This window comes from Protopterus annectens, chromosome 2.part1 (genome assembly GCF_019279795.1).
Source record: "Protopterus annectens isolate FY-2018-M chromosome 2.part1, PAN1.0, whole genome shotgun sequence".
Taxonomy (NCBI): domain Eukaryota; kingdom Metazoa; phylum Chordata; order Ceratodontiformes; family Protopteridae; genus Protopterus; species Protopterus annectens.
Window position 1 is genome coordinate 769,561,124 of NC_056729.1, and position 20,224 is coordinate 769,581,347.

Consider the following 20,224-nt stretch of genomic DNA (forward strand, 5'->3'; position numbering starts at 1 on the left):
TATTTTTATCTGTATATTTTTATATAGAAATATGTATTTTCTACCTATTGGGGGCACCTGACATCTGGGGCAAGAAAAACTGAAGAAAATGGTGTTGGATGCATCTTATATATACCCCTGGTGCACTGACGTCAGTGAAGAAGCGACAGCAACCGACGCCGGACCAAGACTTTGGAACTCTGGCCGACTGCGGGACCGCCTGTCGGCAGGATAACCCAACAGTGATGACTGCAGCAGTGTGAACACTCGAACATCTACATTTATGGTAGGTACAAAACTGTACTTTTATGCTGGCTAGTCCATCCTGGAGTGGGAAGGAGTGACACTTTCCCTGTAAGCAGAGGGTTGTATGTCAGAAAGGCCATATAACAAGAAGGACATGGGCTGGATGCTTTCAAACCAGTGATGACAGCTCTCTGAGAGGCAGGTGTGTGTGTCTTATGTCTGTGTGTAAGAACACAAACATCAGGAGGAGTAATACATCCCTATAGTGATGCATGCTCATGTCAGCCACCAGATGGGGCAGGGCTAGGGCCATAAGAAATTCTTACAATCATATTTCCATCATGATACAGCTTCTGATAGTGGAGGATTAAGGCATCTAGCTACTTGTCTTGGAGACAGACAAGTACTTTAATCATTGGACCCATGGCTGGTGAAAATCCAGACTAAACCGGATGAAAGAATGAAGGCTCCCTTCTTGCAGAGCAAGATTGCTGAAGTATGAAGACAGCTTGAGGTGGAAACTACACATGGGTCTGCCTGAATGAGGTCCACTTCATATAAATTTTGCCCCATAGTGGGAATACTCCCTTGGAAAAACAAATGGGGTCAAGCCCCCCTTGGGAGAGGCATGACAGTTTGGCAATTGTAATGGTAAGAACGATTTGAGGAAAGAGTATGTGTGGCAACTAGTAGAGTTATACTTGTGATATGGTGATAGTTTGGGCCTTTCTTTAGCTACTTCAGAAACTTAGCATACTGACTGTATTTTTTTTTTGTTGCACACACACAAAGATACTGATACAGGAAGACTGGTCTCTGGTCTGTTAGTTGCATCTTGCCCTAGTGAATTGTTCTTTGTCTTTACCCTGTTCCCCATTCCATTTCCATATATTGACCTGCATTCCACAATTTTTCCTGGCAGTGCTTGAGGGAACATTTAAGTTGCTTAGTGAAAAAGTTACATATTGATTAATATATATTTTTTTCACTTTAACATTAGTGGGCTGTAATCACAGGGTACCCAGGAATTACTTGTCTTATAAATTCAGTCTGCTTTACTATTTCTGATTTTAAGTTACTACTTTTAAGTGCTTACATTTTTATTGACTTTAGCCTCTGTCTTCCCCTGTGATCAAGTTTCATCCCCTTTCACTAGTTTACCTCTCAAACCCCAGGGTACTCTGAAAAGAGGTAAGAACTGGAGTGAAGGCCGTATGCCAGCACAAATTACATTTGTTTAATGCTCTTATATTCTGCCCTCTTCTGCCCAGGAAATACCTTGCAGTGTCCTGTTCACCTTTTCATGGTCTTGTATTCAAAATTCCATAGTGCTGGGGCTACATTTCTGGCTCTTTACCCTTGATGACATTTCTTCTGTTCCCAACAGGACAAACTGGTGATTCTCTCTATTCTAGCCATCCTTGGCCGTCTCCTCCACACTGTGCAGCGAGATGAATCCAGGTCATCCAGGGTTTAATTAAGACCAGTGTGCTGCAGAGCTGACCTCTTCTGTGTTACAAAATATGCATGTCCATTTATTAGCTTTGAAGAGAGATTGATGTTCTGACTTTATAAATCAGTGCTTTAGTGGCACCTAGTGTGCTTCATTTTGTGTACATCTCTGTAAGTGTAATGTAATTTGTAAATACTCCGTGAGTATTTTATTTATTCACACAATTATGCAAATTCTATTGAATTTTAAACATTTTTCTTTGTATTTCACTTTTTAAAAACTGTAGAACCTCAGAGAAGATACTAATTTTTTTTTCTTACTTTCAGTGACCATCATTGGCGGCATTGTTTTCTTGGCATTTGCATTCTCAGCACTGTTTATTAGTCCAGAAGCTGGATTTTAGTGGACACTTTAATGAACTGGCCTTTCATAAGAAGTGAAGTTTGACTGCTGATTTCATTATACTGTATATAATGGACAGAGGAACTGCATACTCAGACATTGAAGGCTTTCAACTCTGTAAATTATCTAATTTTAATTTTGTAGATGTTAAGGACTTTTGTGAGTTTTTGGCCCATTCATAGCACTGTTTAAAGGGATTGTACTTGATCATGCCCCATGCTTATAGTACTCTTATAACTCGAAAAAATAAATTCACCAACTTTTGATTTTGTTTTATTTTTGGGAGATAAAATAGGAATTATTGCCTGCCCCATTCAAATGGAACTGTTGTAAGATGGGCATGCTTTGGTGTTTTATGTTTTTATATATCTGCTTTGTTTTCTTTACCTACTTAATGTAGATGGAATGATTTTATAGTGTGTGTGTGTGTGTGTGTGTGTGTGTGTGTGTGTGTATATGCATGTATATATGTATGTGTATGAATCTGTGTCATAAGATAGTTCAAAAGACTGACAAAACAAAATTTCAAAATAAAATCATTTTAATGCAGGGGGCAATCCTCCCTATACCACCTGATATATATATATATATATATATATATATATATATATATATATATATATATATATAGCTGGGGCAAATTCTCATATTCAGTATTTTGAGTTTTAAGATGTTTTGGTTTTCAGTCTTTTGAGCTTTCAGTCTTATGAGCTATATATATATATATATATATATATATATGTATGTATATATATATATATATATATGTATATGTATGTGTATCACACACACACATACGTTTGTGTGTATAGATATATATATGTGTGTGTGTATTGTAAATAAATATATATATATGTATATATACACACAGGTATTCATATATATGTGTGTGTGTGTGTGTGTGTGTGTGTGTGTGTGTGTGTGTGTGTGTGTGTGTGTGTGCATATATACAAAAATGTATACATATACACATATGAAGACATGGGTGCATAACCACATGTCATTTATGAATGACGGATTTATAAAGTTGAAAATATGTAGCAGTTTGAGTTTATAAATTAGTCGTACACACAAAACTGTGGTATTATGCATACCCTATCATCTCACCATGTCCATCCTGTTTGGGTGAGAATTCAGAGTTCAGTTTGATACACAAATTTTTGCAAATTACTGATGTCATTCCTACTTACTGGATTTTATCTATGTTTTACTATTGGGTTAAAAACTCACAGCATTACAGAATCGTCAATATTTGACAGAATACTGTACCTGATGTTGTCCTTTTCATTCTTCCTCCCCAAAGGGTTTGTATCTGATCTGACTCTGCCGCATACACTGTATTTCAGATCCAGCTCTCGAGCTCCTCCCTCTACACACAATGCTCTATTCTATTCCCAATCCCCAACACCCAACACCTCAGATCTCATTTGCCTCCATTGTGGTTGGATGTAGGGTCTGCTCTCGGGAATTGTTAGCAGTATTTTTCTGATAATATTTACAAGTTTATTTAGATAAGTCTTTCTAAAAAATTGTAGTTTTTTTCTACCGCTCTCCTCCCCTTTAGTTTGTTGCTGGCATTAGGATTTTTCCCTGCATTTTTTTCTTACCTTTCTACTCCGCTTTGAATAGTCTTCAAACCTTTGCTGGTACCTTTTCCTTACCTTTTATGTATTCATGGTATACTATAGCTGGTATCTTTCTTTCTTAGGCTGGTTTTTGTTTTAAAAGAAAAATTACAAGTATACTATTGTGCGTTTCTCCCTTATTTCTGTGGTATTCTCTATGGCTTTGTCAGAGAAACCAACTGGATTTAAAACGTGCACTTCTTGCGGGCATAAGATCCCAAAATCAGATGCCCAGAAGTGCCTGCATTGCCTAGGTCCTGAGCATCTTGACCCATCTTGTCCCATTTGCACCACCTTTAATCCTAGGGTGTTATCAGACAGGTGCAGTAAACTAATTTTTAAAGGGTTGCTTCCTGCTCCTTCTGGAGCTCAAACCCCCGTTAAAAACACCAAAATAAGTTTCTTCAAACAGGAAGAGAACTCCATAGAAGTCCTCAAGGGCTTCTTTGGAGCCGCTGGACCAGATTAGAAAAATTTCAGATCCCAAACCTCTTCGGTCATCCTCTGATCCAAAGCCTTCATTGGATCTGAAAGGTTTAGCTCCTGTTTATTTCATCCTTGCCATCTACTTCATTTTCTATCCTAAGTCCTTGGATCCAAGATCTACTTCAAGCTGCAGAAGCCATATACCAGCATATGCACTAAAACCTGCATCACCTTCTCTGCCAACTCAACTTTTTCAGACCGCAAAGAAACACTCTAGACCCTCATCCACAGCATCTTCCAGATCTTTTAGGAGTTTGTGGCAGATGTGGATAGGATGATGTGGAAATTTCTCGGGGCTCATTTCCTGATGGGAGTCCTGCCAGCTCAGTCCCCTTCTGGATCCTTGAGTGCACTTGCCACGTCTATCATCTCTTCTCCTCTGATCCAACTGATGGTTTTGGAGTTCCAGGATATGAGATCCCAGAGAAGGTTCAGCATCGGATCCAAGGAAAGTACCTTCTTCAACTCAAACTGTATCCCTGACCAGTTCTGCTCTGAAACCCTCGGATCAGAGTGGGTCTCTGATCAGAGGGGTCAATGCTGGGTCAGAGGGGTTAGGGTCAGCTCCAGATTTGTCAGATCCATCACTTCTTCTCAGAGCCTCGGCCCTAGACAGCTTGGTTACGATTTCCTCCTTGAGGCTCAGATCCGGGGGCGGCCCTGAGCTACATTCCTTGGAGGCTTCAGCTCCAAGGAGGGGAGGAGAGGTTTCCTCCTGGTCCTTCAACATTCAGGATGGTAGAAAGGGCTTTCTCTCTTCACAGAGAACCATACTGTCTTGTCTGAGATCCCGTCTATCTCCCATCGTGATTCCAAGCTCTGAGCCTATTAGACCTATTCCATAGGGACAGCCAGTTCTGGGAAGTCTCAAGACAGTGCCTCCTAGAGAAATTTCTCTCCTCTTCTGATACTTCTGCCAAACACCCCACAAAGGAGGTTCCTCAGAAGAGGAAAGTGTAAGAGGAGGCACATAGACATGCCCATGGAGTCTGGGAGTCTGTCTCACAGAAGACACTGATTTTGACGAGGGAGAAGGATCCCCCAGATTGCCACCTAATGACATTTCCTTTGGAGATGTCCTCAAACAGAAGGGTGGTTGGTCTTCTCAATCTCTGTATGAACTGATTGGCTTTGTTTCCTGCCAGGCTTGGAAGGAACTGGACACTATCAAACCTGTCCTCAAGCACCCGGACAAATTTCTGGTCCCTCCTGCTGATAGACCCCAGTGAAGCAAAGGAGTCTCATTTTATGCTATGGTGGTGGTGGCAGGCACCAAGAAGGAGCTAGCTAAGCAGAGCTTTTCTGCCCATCCACCAAACAGACGAGAGTGATGGACAAATTTAGAAAACAAGTGTTCACCTCAGCTACGTTCATGCTGAGCTCATTAAACTACTTGGTACACTTCACTTGACTACAGAGAGATTTGACTAAGGAATTGTCAAACACCCTCTCGGAATCTGTCTGCTAAGCATTTTAAAAAGACTTTCTCTCAACTGGCCACTCTGCTGTCTATTTTTAATGCATCGATGATGCTGATCTCCCATGCAGCAGAAGGTGCCTCACGTGCAGCCAGTTTAGGCATAAGGAGATGTGTATGGATGCGGCTATTCGATTTTGCAGAGCCTTTCAAGACATCCTTTGTCAGTGACCCCTTTGGTGGCTCTTCTTGTTCGGGCCATCAGTTAAAGACATGCTTACTCACAGCAAACAGAAGGGAAAAGACTCTGTCTGCCATAGGAATCAAGTTTTCTACCCCTCAATAGACCGCCGGTAGAAACCAACGAGGTGGTAAAAAGATGTAGTTTTGAAAATCTCAGGTACTTTTCCAGGATTTGCATGGGGATAATTCCTCCGGAGGCAAAGGAGAAAATTTTAATGGAAGACGCCACCCTGGAAGCAGAGGGGGCCCACAAAACCAAGGGATTCAGAGATTCTTTTTCCAATAGTCCCTATCAGTGCTGCCCTACACTCCAGCTCCGAAGGCAGTCGGGGATCATTTCTCTTTGCACATAGACACCTGGTTAGATATCACAAAAAATTCATGAGTGCTAAGAATCGTATCCAAAGGTTACTACGTACCATTTTCCTTCCTCCTCTTGTCCAGAAGAGGAAACTCCCTGACATTCCACCCAGTCAGAAGAAAGATGCAGCACAAGAAATACAAAAGCTGCTGCAGAAAAGAGCCATCCAGGAGGTCCCACCCAACCAGATATGATTCGGAACTTGCACTTTTTTTTAGTGCCAAAGAAAATGGAACTAAGATCCATTATGGATCTAAGTTCCACATGGTTATGGTTCAGTCCATCTTACCTCTTCTGCACGAAGATGAGTGAATGTGCTCTATAGATCTCCAGGATGCGTACTGTCACATAAAAAAAATAGAGAGGTGATCCAGGAAACCTCTACGCTTTCAGCTGGAGGCCAGTCATTACCAATTCAGAGCACTGCTCTTGGACTCACCACAGCCCCCAGGCTCTTTTACCAAATGCATGGCAGCTGTGGCAGCTCACTTGAGACTCAAGGGATTCTAGGTGTTTCCATATCTCAATGATTCGGTCCTCATTGCCCCATCCAAGCATCAACTTTTGCAAGCCAGGGACTACTTGCTGCAGGTTTCCAACACTTTAGACATCTCAATAAACCATGCCAAGTCAAACTTAGTCCCAGTACAGACCCTGGAATTCATAGGGACTTTCTTGGATACTACAACACAGGTGGCATCCTTTCCTCTGCATAGCATCACATTTTTGAGACATCAGGTTTTGGTGTATACTGTCTCACCTGTCTCCTCCAGCAAGATTAGTACCACAAGCTCTGGGGTCGATGTCGGCTGCCATACTTGTAGTCCCTGTAGCATGATTCTTTATGTGAATCCTTCAGTGGACCTTGGTGATACAGTGGTCCGTGCTTTATCAGCCCCCATCTTTTCCTGTAAGACTCACTTCAGTCTGCAAAAGTCATATTCATTGGTGGATTCAGTCCAACTGTCTATTTCTGTGCAGACTGTTCACCCTTCCACCCCAGTTGCCATAGTGACCACAGATGCTTACCAACTGGAGTTGTGGTGGTATTTCTTAGGAAAAATGGTCCAAAGCACATGGTCCCCTCTGGAGACCAAATTGCATATTAACATTCTAGAGATGAGAGCAGCCCTTCTATTGTTGCAAGCATTTCAAGACTTCTCCCTGTAGGTATTATTAAAATCCAAACGGACATGTCCGTAGTCTGGTACATTAACAAGAAAGGAAGAACCCAGTCTTATCCACTGTGCAGAGAGGCCATGAGGGTTTAGGAATAGGTGATCGCTTCATACCGCTTTCTTATTCAATGCACATAGTGCAGTAGCAGACAGGCCCAGCAGATCCATTCTGATGCCTGACGAGTGGTCTCTCAAATCAGTCTGTAGCGAATATGATCTTCAGCCTCTGGGTCCACCTTTGCTGCAACCTGTTTGCCTCACCCCTCAATAACAAGTACTTCGCTGTGTCCCCCTTCCAGGGGATTCACTGAGAGAAGATCTGATTAATGGCTCCCGGGTCTCCTGTATGCCTACCCTCCTCCTCCTCTGATTCTAAAGTTCTTATAGAAAGCAAGCAGTCTGAAGAGCTCAATCATCCTCATTGCTTCCTTCTGGCCTTGAAAGATATGGTTCCCTCTCCTATGGTCTCACTGGAGATATCCTCCATGGATACTGGTACCCACTCAGGATCTCCTGTCTCATCCTTCTAAAATTCAACACCCTAGTCTCCACGCCCTCAGGCTGACTGCATGGTTTCGCCACTTCCAGTAGTAGTTAGACAGCCCAAGCCTGCTTCTTCAGTCTGTAAGATTATCTTGGCCTCCTAGCAGGCTTCTACCAAGGAAGTCTACAGAAGCAAGAGGAAAAGATTTTCTGTTTGGGTCTCCAACCAGAATATCGGCCCTTTTTCAGCACAAGCTTCAACTATTCTTCTCGTTCTAACAACTCTCTTTAAAGAAAAAGCTACTTTTTCCTACAGTTAAGCTTCAGTTGGCAGTGATTTCTAATTTCCATTCTGGAAACAAATCATTGTCTCTGGCTTTGTCCAGATTAAGTAGAGCCTTCATGAAGGGTGTATTTTTCCTCAGACCCCCAGTAAAGGACCTTTCTCCTCCTCGGGACCTTACTGTGGTCCTTCAGGGATTAACTCAAAAACCCTTTGAACCGGCAGACAAATGCATTAAGAAGGTTCTTGGAAACAATCTTCTCGATAGCTGTGACTTCAACAAAAAGAATTTCTGAGCTCTAGGCCATATCAGCTAAGCCTCCTTACATTATTTTTATAGGGACATGGTGTGTCTGTAGGCCAATCCTTACTTTCTTCCTAAAGTGGCGACAGAAAATAACATTAACCAGTCCATACAATTACTATTCTTCTTTCTAAAATTTTGTGAATAAGGGAGAATGCATGCTTCATCTCCTTGATATGCATAGGCAATTAGGTTTTTATCTTCACAGGACAAAGCAGTTCAAGAAGTCCGATCAGCTATTTGCATCCTTTTCCTGTAACCGCTTGGATCAGGCAGTATCTAAAATTACACTAGCCAAACGGATTACTGATTGAATTTCATTGATTTATTCTCAAAAAAAGACTAGATTTGCCACAACCTCTTAGAGCTCACTCCACTCTGTCTGTGGCTACTTCATCTGCTTTTTGGGCAAGGAATTCCATTGATGATGTGTGCTGCAGCCACTAGGTCAAAGACTCATACCTTTGTTACACATTAAAAAGTAGACATTGTTTCCAGAAGCAGAACTACTTTTGGTTCGATAGTGCTCTGGCATGGCCTTCCATGAGGGCCTCTCGAGGGCTAAATATCTGAGGACTCAGTCTCATTAGTGAGGATGAATGAAAAGAACAACCTCAAATTTATGTTATGTACTCACCATAACTTGGCATCTATGTTGTCCATTTTCATTTTTCCTGACCTTCCCCTCCTATCCATCCCCCTTCCTTGTCACTCCAAGAAGTATGCTAGATTGTATTGGAAATATTAATTTCCAGGTCTGAGCCCTGACTTTGCTTATATCTATCTCTATTGTAAAGTGGGAGATTAAGCAGCAAACTTGATCTGAAGTGTTGGGGACAGAATAGAATAGAACATTATGGCTAGAGGAAGGAGCTAGAGAGCTGGGTACAAAGTCTTGTGTATGCGGCCAAGACAGATCCAAGGATTGGATCCAAACCCATTGGTGAGGAAGAATGAAAACGAACAACTCGGTGCCAAGTTATGGTGAGTACATAACTTATAATTTTCTAAATCTGAATCGGTTAATGCTTGACATGTAGTCATATTTATATGTGCTGTGGCACACATGGGTCAAACACAAAGTTATTCTGTGTAAATAATGTAATAATAAAAGATGGTCTGCAGCTGGATGTCTCCTTTTTTCTGTCACTTTTGCATGTGTTAACAGGTTAGTGTGTTTTTATTAAGGGGATTTACTTGATAGTATGGCTCACTAATTAATGAAAATAGTGTTTTCTTTCCAAGGTGGAATAAGTCTGATGTGGGGCAGTTAGTGTTTTTTGTCAAATACTTTATTAGTATATTAGTATCCTGTCTTTTGTGTTGTTTCTGCCTCCCCTTTTCTGTTTGCTAATGTATTATGCTTGTTTATTTGTGTGTGTGTGTGTGTGTGTGTGTGTGTGTGTGTGTGTGTGTGTGTGTGTGTGTGTGTGTGTGTGTGTGTGTGTGTGTGTATATGTGTATATGTGTATATGATATATATATATATATATATCTCTAAAATATGGGGGGGGTTACTTCTGTCATGTCTTGAAATTTAAGCCTCATGCCTTGGTCATGTTTTCCCCCCTTTCTTGGGTTACCTATTGCAGGTACTTCTTAATTACTATTGCTGGAACGTGTTCTTCAATTTTCTAATTTGTTACTATTGTTGGTAGGCTTTTCTCCCTTTTTCTATTTCTTCCTTTCGATCCTTCTGTTCTTCAGCCATGTCTGATAAGCCGACCAGCTTCAAAAAATGCATCTCCTTTGAGCATAAGATCCCCAATTCTGACGCCTACCAGGAGGGTGTTTATTGTCTAGGGTCTGCCCGTTTTGATGTTGACTGTAAAATTTGTACAAGGTTCAACCACTGGGCATTGGTTGGATGCTGCAACAAGCTAGTTTTCAAGGGTTTATTACCCTCTTCATCTTCTGCTGGAGCTCCCCCTCCTTCCCAAAAGCCTTCAGAGAAGACTAAGGGAGATTAGTCAACTAAGGGTAAAGAGGCTAGGAAACTATCCCCTGATTGTTCTTCCCCCTCTGTTTTGGGTCCAGCTCCACCAGAAAAGGTTTCCATACCTTCAATTCCATTTGGCTTGTTCGTATCAGTCAAGATCAAAATCCAAGTCTCTGGTTCAGTGCTCCTTCACCTTCACCCTGGAGTAGATACCTTCTCAGATCTATTCTCCATTCCTACAGGAGACCCAGGCCACCCACTACCTTGTCATCTCTCAGGTCATATAGAGGTCATATAGGATGAGGGGTCTGAATGGAGAGAGAAGTCAGCAAGTAAAGTAGATTATTATTGCTGAAATTGAATTCATCCCAAGTCTTGGTGAGTACCTTCATGAGGCAGACCCTGTTTTTCACAAAATCTCACCAAGGCGACACTGATATATAGACTGTATTTATATAGCATATATGATAGACAGAAGTAGGTTAAAAAAATAAAAAGAGAGAGCTGGGTGCACAAGACCCAGGATAAAACTGCCCAATCCTGGTAGGCACACTGGTGCCAGGACTGGAAAAGATGACCATGTAGAATCTTCAAAATATAGAAACATTCGTACAATGGGACCAGGCTAGGCCCAAGAGGAGGATGACCCCCGGTTGAAGAAGGAAGTAATAGTCCATAAAAGTCACAAAAAGATGGGCCAAAGAAGAGCCATAAAGATGATAAAGTAGAGTATTGAGGATAAGAAAGAAATTATGTATTGTTATTGTTGTGCAAAAAGACAAGAATTTCCAGACACAAGATATGTAAAACGATTGAGAAATTAGAGGAAAGAAAAATACTTCCACAGGAAAAACTGTCAGTTGCTTCAAATGAAAATGTGTGTTCATTAATACAACAGAGTTGTGGAAAACAGTATATTAGATCAAGAAATGTTGATCTGTTTGGAATAAGAAGCATCTGAGGAAGTGCAAAAATATAAACAACAAAACCTAGAGATAATTGAAAAGTATAAAAAAAGAAATATGGACATGGGAAAGAGAGAGAGAGATTTGATATGGTGCAATATTTATGCAAAGGAGAAAGCCAAATTAATCAATATAAAGAAGGCAGCCCCAATGATATTTGAAAAGAAATACAGGTAAAGGCATCCAGATATGGAAAATTTCACAATAAACAAAATATCACAAAGAAGGAATGTAGGAAAGAAGGTTAGTAAAGTAGAAGTTAAAAAAATAGAAGTTGAAGTTAGAGTTCCTCTGAAGTGAAAAATTTGGTGTAGACGGTCTAACACAGGTTATATTACAGCATGATGGAGTGAGTCCCCAAAGTAAGGAGAAGCAGGAAGATCAGGAGATATCTGAAGAAGAAATATGGACGTGGGAAAGAAAGAGATTCATATGGTGTAATATTTATGCAAAGGAGAAAGCAAAAGTAACCAATACAAAAAGAGCAGCACTGAAGATGTTTGAAAAGAAATACAGGCAAAGGAATCTGGACATGGAAACCTTTACAATACAAAAAATAAGAAGACAGAGGAAAATTTTTAAAGATTAGTAAGGGATAGTAAAAAATTAGTGATTGAGGTTGGAGTATCTGCAAAGTGAAGGATTCAGTGTAGAAAATCTTATTCAGAAAGCACCACAACAGGATGGCGCAATAGATATCCAAAGTAAGAAGAAACCAGTGGAACAGGAAACAATTGGTCAGGTGCCATATGAAGATATTTTGGAGCCTTCCACAGGAAACCATGTAAACATTCATTTGACGCTAGACAGCAACAGAAGGAACAGGAAACTGATGCAGTCAATGTTGAGGAAAGATAGGCCAGTGAGTTCCCATATGACAGAGCAACAGATGGCACAAGATGAAATTGAAGAGAATGTGTTACAGGAAGATGCTCTAGAACTTTCTATAGAATGCCTGCAGAAAATAGAAAACAAGGGATGTGCCTTCAGTTTGGAAGAAAATGAGCTAAGAGAAGAGTTCCTTGATTTTAATAGACATAGATAAGTTAAGATCAATGAAAGAAATAGACTGCAGAAGGTCAATAAAACCCAAAAAAGTCAGACGTCTGATAAAACAAATGAACACAGTAATTAGGACTGTCCACAGAGATCCATGTGATGTAACAGAAGTAAACAGGATATATTACTGTGCAGCTAAATTAATAACTGATAGAATTCTACCACAAGAACACAGGGTAGTGAGGAAAAGGTAGAGGAGAAATCGAATACCATCATGCAAGTCTTGAATAGAGAAAACTGTAAAGCAATTAAGGCAAGAAGTGTCAGTGTTAGACTATAGAAGAGGAACTAGATCAACAAAAATACTAAGATGTGATGAAAGCAATGCGCAGTATTAAAACAGACCAGGATCTGTCATGCATTGTCACAAATAAAGTAAAAATTTCAGCACAGGTGGAAAACTTAGAAGATATGCAGATAAATATAATGGAAAAATAGAAAATAAGCAATTTATTGATGACCCAAAAAGGTTTTATAGAGAGATGGGAAACAAGGTAAAAGGAATTGAAAGACTACCAAAAAAACAAGAAATAGATACATTTTGGAGTAGCATCTATGAAGATCCTGTGGAACATGACAAAGATGCTAAATGGATAGAAGACATAAAAGTTTAAAGGTACAGTATATGAAATGAGATGAAGTAACAGCCAGGGAAATTGAAACAAAGTTAAGAAAAGTCTCTAATTGGAAAAAACCCAGGCCCAGATGCAGTACCTAATGTTTGGTTGTATTAACATCTTTGCACAAAGATTTAGCCATGAGTGAAAACTATTTATATACGCACCCCAGACAGACAGCAACCTGGCTAACAGGAAAAACAATGCTCCTACTTGAGTGAACCTGTACTGTACCCTAAAAATTATAGACCAGTAACTTGCCTTCTGATGACATATAAACTATACACGGGAATTGATGCTGACAGAGTGCATAGTTATTTAGAAGAAAACTCTGTTATGGCAGTAGAACAAAATGGCAATAAAAGAAAATCATATAGGTTCATAGGTAGGTACTAGGCTATCGGCCCAAGGGCCTAAGTAAGTCTATCCAACAAGGTTCCCTGGCTTACTCCACCCACGAAAGTTATTTTCCTGTACCCCTGTTGAGCAGAGCCACAGAAGTGATCCCCGGGGTGTATTTCCTATTTCCCATCTACTCATCAAGATTTTTCTTGGAGTGCTAATGTGGAATCTATCCCTCCAGCATGTTCTGTTTATTGTGGTGACAAGGTTCAGGTCCCTAGAATGTGTAGCTCAGAGAGATTGGGATTTCTTTAGTGTAGCATTTCCAACAGCTCTGAGTTTGACATAGCTTTATATGTTAAGCAGAGATCACCTCGGAGTAGGTGATATGCTACAAAGTAAAGCTGGAGTTTTTTGAGACTGTCAGTGTAGGGCATCTGTTTGAGGCCAGTAATCCTCTGTGTGAGGTACTTCTGGGGCCTTTCCAGCTGCTGCAGATGTCTTGAGGTACATCCCAAAAGGGGCGTTGTACTCTATAGTGGGTCTAATAAGTGTCGAGTAGAGGGGAACAATGACCTCTTTTTTTCTTATATGAGAACCCTTTTGTGATGTGTGCCACGTAGAAGGATTTCCTGACTACTGTGGCAATGTGATTATCAAAGGAGAGACTAGTGTCCACCTGGGTCCCAAGGTCTCTTATCACACATTTGGCATTAAGTAGACTGCCACCTATGTGATAGTTCATGGGTACTGAATTTTTACCAAAGAGGATGACAATGCACTTTTTGGCATTGAGCTTGAGGCCATGGCTCTAACACCAGGCATATCTCTGTGAGACCCTTAGGATGTCCACATCATTTGGGGACTCTGCTATGGCTCCTAGTTTGCCATCATCTGCGAACTACATTATCCAAAGGCCTTCTGTGTTAGCCTGTACTTCAGAGAAGTATATACCAAACAGGAGAGGTCCCAGGACTGAACCCTGTGGTACTCCACTTGTCACTGGTTTGAAGTCCGATTTGGAGTCTGCAACTTTTACAGTGTGGGTTTTCAGTGAGCCAGTTGATAACCCATCTTGTGACGTAGGGATTTATATCTAGCTTAGTGAGTTTAGCTATAATTCCAGAATGTGGGGATGGTGTCGAAAGCAGTGGCGAGGTCAAGATAGGCTGTATGAACCACCTTACCCTCATCTACGGCTTTGGTGACTGCCTCAAAGAAGCCGATCAGGTTCAGGAGGCATGATCTGCCTTTCACAAACCTGAACTCGGTTGGGTCCAGAGTTTTGAGGTTACCAATGTCTTTGTTTATGAGTTCCATGATGATATGTTTCATGGCCTTACAGACAAGGTCCGTCAGGCTAATAGGGCGATTGTTCCCGGGATCAGTGGTGGCTCCCCCTTTGTGAAGTGGGTTAACTGTTGCTGTGCGCCATTCAGTGGGCACAAAGCCTGACGTGAGGCTATGATTGAACATGGTGCTTAGGTGGGGAGCCACTTCGTTCTGAAGTTCATGTAAAACGCAGCCTGGGATGTTTTCCTGTCCCATGGATGCTGTGTTTTTGGCTTTAGAGAGTGCAGCTTTTATCTGTGTAGGTGTGATTACAGGTACTCTGCATTCTTCCTGTATAGATATGGGCCCTGTTGGGGGGGGTGAGAGGGGGGTAAAGTAAGATATGGAAAAAAGGATAATTTGTTGTTAAATAGTCGTAGTGGAGAACTGTAAAAAGGGGAAGTATCTAAGTATGGCATGGATTGACTACAAAAAAAGCATTTGATAGTATCCCTCATTCATGGATAATAGTGCTTAAGAATGTATAAGACACCCTACACTGAGACTACGTTACAGTGACCATGGAACAGTGGCAGACCCCTTTGCATTTAAGCCATGATAAAGGACAAATGATTATCCCAGGGATAAAAATTCAAAGGGGGATATTCCAGGGTGACTCTCTGCCACAGTTGCTGTTCGGCCTTGCCCTTAACCCATTAAGCATTTATTTAACAGCTTAGGCCATGGCTGTAATTTGGCTCTTGGAAAACAACAAAGTCTAAAGACTTCTCATCTTCTCTTTGTGGATAATTTAAAATTGTATAGCTCATCAGATGAGGAACTGAAAGCACAACTGCAGGTTGTTAAAACTTTTTCAGATGATATAAGAATGTCATTTGGTCTTTATAAATGTGCAAAAGTAACCTTTTAAAGCAGGAAAACTGCAGCATCAGGAAAACAGTTTGTGACAAGAATGTGATATAACAGAACTTTATCAAGAGGGAGTATATAAATATTTGGGAATTGAAGGATTAACAACAAACATGAACAAATGGGAATAAAACTTATTAAGGAAAACTTTAGAAAACTTAAATTAATCCAGAAAACAGTGCTGGTTGACATGTAGGAACAAAATCCAAGCTGTAAACCAATTTGCTCTTCCTGTTTTAACTTACAGTTTTGGATTGATTGACTGACCCCAGAACGTGTTAGATACATTAGATAGGAAAAGAAGGATGTTTCATGCTCACCAAATGATTTATAAAAAGTCGGTGTATACCAAGCTGATATATTCCCTGTTCCAAAGGAGGGGTGGGTTTCCTTGAAATTTATTGCATGTATAGATCGGCAATCATGGGACTCCAGACATCTGCTGATCTCACAAGACCCAAACATAGTGAAAGTTTTGAAACATGAGAATAAATCTAAGATGACTTCTCAGCTTAATCTAGTAGAAGCATATCGGCGCCATGCAGGAATGGAAATCAAACCAAAAGTAGGAAAAATCAGGCAGCAACTGAATGTGCCAAAAAACTAATGAAAGAATATATGGTGAAGGACCAGATGAGAAGGCAAGAAATTTGGGAAATGCATAAATATAGTTGCAAGTATAGAAAAATTCTGGAAGAACCTCATGTTGATCAGGAACGAACACAGTAATGGTTAAGGAGAAGCAAATTCAAACCAAGAGATGAAATATTGGCAGCCCAAGATAGTGGGCTTATGTACACACTGGTTTACAAAGTCCATTGAACATGTGGGAGAAACAGACGAATGTAGGTTTTGCAAAACTGAATTGGAAACGGTTGCACACCTCCGTTGCTAGTTGTGACATACTATTGGCAGAGCAGGAGGACTGTATACTGAAAGGCATAATAATGTGGCAAGACTGTTGCACTGGGGATTGTGCAAACATTATGGTGCTGAAGTGGCTGAAAAACAGTGGAAACCTGAGCCACAAAGCATCATAGAAAATTAAGTTTATATCACATGGGATCACCCATTATCCACAGTTCAAAGATAGATGCTAGAAAACCGGATGTAGTGGCCCATGAAAAGAAAACAAAAGTAGCATTGATCATTGAAATCTCTATACCCAGTGACTACAGTGTGTTGTGTACGTAGAGAGACAAAGTTGTAAAATATCAGGATCTGCAGGCAGAAATTAGAGCGATGTGGAAAAAAGATACCCAAACTGCTCCAATAGTAGTAGGAGCAATGGGTCTTATAAAAAAGAATCTACAATCTTATTTACATACCTTACCATTCCATGTGACCCCTGTACGGATTGCAGGAGGAGTCATTGCTGGGCACATTGCAGGTGCTGCGAAGAGCACTTGGCTGACATCACAGACTGAAACAATACTAATTTCATGAACTTTAATTGCACTTTGACTTAGGAATGGGGGTCTATTCCCGTCATGGTGCTAGAAACCCAAAATATTTGAACAAATTAAAAAAAGAGCATAACTTTAATTTGGTGGTGATTGACTGACTGACTATTGCATCAGTTAGATAGGAAAACAAGAAAAATGCTTTGCAGTTATCAAATGATGTATAAAAAGTGTATACCAAGACTTTGTTCTGAAGGAGGCATGGGCCTCTGAAACTCATTACATGTATAGATCTGCAATCGTAAGACTGAATACATATCTGCTGGCCTCATCAGAGCCAAACAGTGAAAGTTTTGAAACATGAAAACAAATCTAAGCTGACTTCCCTGCTTAGTTTAGCAGAAGCATATTGGTGTCAAGTGACAAAAAGGTAGCAACTGAATGTGCCAAAAAGCAAAATAAAGAATGTAAGGAGAAGGATCAGATGAGAAAGTAAGAAACGTGGAAAAGGCATAAATACAGCTGCAAGTATAGAAAACTCCTGAAACAACCTCTTGTCAATCAGGCTCTGATGCAAGAATGGTTAATGAGAGGTAAATATAAACCAAAAGTTGAAAGGTTAATATTGGCTGCCCAGGATAGTGGACTATATACACTCTGGTTTCCAAAGTCCATTGAACATGTGGGGGGATCAGACAAATGCAAGCTCTGTAAAACAGAACCGGAAACAGTTTGCACATCTTGTTGCTGGGTATGATACATGAGTGACAGAGGACCTGTACACTGAAAAGCTTAATGTGGCAAGACTGTTGCATTAGGGATTGTGCAGACATTGCAATATTGAAGTAGCTGAGAAGAATTGGAAACATGAGCCACAAAGCATTATAGAGAATGATAAAGTTTATATCACATGGGATCAGCCATTACCAACAGTTCAAAAAATAGATGTGGGAAAACCAGATATAGTAGTTCATGAAAAGCAGACAAAACTAGCATTGATCATTGAAATTGCTACACCCAGTGATTAGTGTCTTATGTAGAGAGAGAGGCAGAAAGTCATAAAATACTAGGATTTGCTGGTAGAAATGAGGACAATGTGAAAGAAGGAAACCCAGGCAGTTCCAATAGTAAAATGAGCAATGGGTTTCATAAAGAATTTACAGTTTTATTTAGATGTGCTACTGATGCATGTAACTCCATATGAATAATAGGAGTCTGTTTGGGGCACATTGCGGGTGCTGCAAAGAGCACGTTTTGGCTAATATCAAAGATTGAGATAATACAGATATCACAAGCTAATCATACTTTGACTTGGGAATGGGGTCCATTCCCGTCATGGCATTCGAAACCCAAAAGACTTGGAGAAATTAAACCGGGAGAGCCTAACCGAAGCAGATGTGAGCAGGATGATGAGGCAGTTTCTCCAGTCCTAGATTCAGCTGGAAGTTTTACTGGCTCAATTTCCCATCTGGCCCTACCCAACTCTGATTTGGCCTTCATTTTAATAGTCGTTTGACCAGAGAGCTCCAAGTTTGGCTATGTCTAATCCGAAGGCTTGATCTTCGACTCTGTCAACATTTCTGATCCAGTCGGAACTCTGTCTATCAGAGCTGGAGGGATCTTAGAGCTGAAGTGCTGGTGCTAGATCCTTTGGAGTTGGATTCGACTCCGATACCCTCGGAGCCATCCCTTCTTCTTGAAGCCCTGGCATTTGACATCTCTGCTCCAACGTCTGCCTTGGAACATAATTGTGATGATGCTGTAAGCCATCTGGGGAATTGTCCTTGGCTCCTACCAGGATAACCCTCACTTCTCCTATGTCTTCTACCTTCAAGGTAGTAGTGAGGGCTTTTTCCACCACTGTGGATAAAACATACTTGCCCTCCTCCGGTCCACCACTTCCGCAACTATCTGCCTTCGTCCCAGACTATATCCTATCACATTGGAGTAGCCAAGGCCATACAAGCTTTAAGACCGTCCTCATTCTTCTGAGTACTCTTTAGAGCATCCCACCAGGGAGCCCCCTGGGAAGCATATGTACAAGAGGAGGCACTTAGATTCCCTACAGGAATCCCAGATGGAAGATTCAGACTTCAGTGAGGGTGTAGGCTCCTCCAGATCACCCCTTGAGGAAGTCTCCTTTGGTGAAATACTTGAACATTTGAGACAGAAAGGTGGTTGGTCCTCTAACTACCCCCCTTCCCAAGAGGAGTCTGTGTTTCTTCAAAATTTAGGAGTCAGCTCAGTAATGTCCTGGCTAGTCCCCCCAGTGGATAAGACCTCATCTCTTTCCAGGCTTGAGGGATTCCGATGTCATGGAGCCAGTCCCCAAAAGACCTGATAACTACCTGACTGCACCAAAGGATTAGGCCCCCTGGAGCAAGGGCCCCCAGTAGATGCTACGGTGGTAGAAGCGGCCACCAAGAAAAAACTTGCTGAACAAAATTCTACTGTCTATACCCCCAACAAGAGTCCTGGGCATTGGACAGGTTTGGAAAGCGTTATTTTTCAGGATCCTTTGCTGTCAGGTCACTGAACTGTTTGGCACATCTTACAAAATTTCAGAGGAACAATATGGAGTTTCCAGTACCCTCTTGGGGGACCATGTCAGCAGAGGACAAGACTGCTTTTTTCATAACTGGCCACCCTATAATCCCTATTTGAACACCTCTATGAGGCTAATTTCCCACGCCTCAGAAGGTGCTATGAGAGCCACAGGTTCAGGAATTGCTGAGAGTTGGCTTGCCTGAATGTGCCTGTTTGATTTTGCAGAGCCTTGCAAGTCATCATTCATCAATGCTCCCTTTGGATCTACCTTATTTTGCCCTGAGGTTAAAGAAACCCTATGTAGGAGTGAACTTGGTGGGAAAACTTTATCTGCTGTGGACCTCAAAGGACCTTTTCCCAAAACCAGATAGGTGGTAGGAAAATGTGGTTGAGGAAGTCGCAAGGCTGTATCCAGGATTCCTAAGGAGACAGGTCCCCTTGTGGCAGACGATGCCCTTGTGGCGGAGCAGGCTCAAAAACAGGATTTTAGAGGTCCTTTCGAATCCCTACCAGAGCTTCTGAATCGTTGCCCAACAGCTGCACTCTGGAGGCAGTCAAGGGTTGTTTATCCCTACACCAAGGAACCTGGACAGTCATCATCAAAAACACAGAGTATCATTTCCAGAGGCTGTTAAATACTGTTTTTTTTCTTCAGCCTCCCCCAAATCAGTCTACAAAACATCCTGACTT

General features: G+C 41.2%; 1 protein-coding gene across 1 annotated transcript in view; it reads left to right on the forward strand.

Annotated features, from left to right (window-relative positions):
• The window catches only part of TMEM165 (transmembrane protein 165), a 321,260-nt gene extending 318,916 nt beyond the window's left edge, over window positions 1-2,344 (forward strand). Inside the window, exon 6 of the mRNA XM_044062476.1 lies at window positions 2,005-2,344. Within this exon, the coding sequence (XP_043918411.1) occupies window positions 2,005-2,081 (77 nt within the window). The 3' untranslated portion in view covers window positions 2,082-2,344. The remainder of the gene's footprint in view (window positions 1-2,004) is intronic.
• The last annotated feature ends 17,880 nt before the right edge of the window (window positions 2,345-20,224 follow it).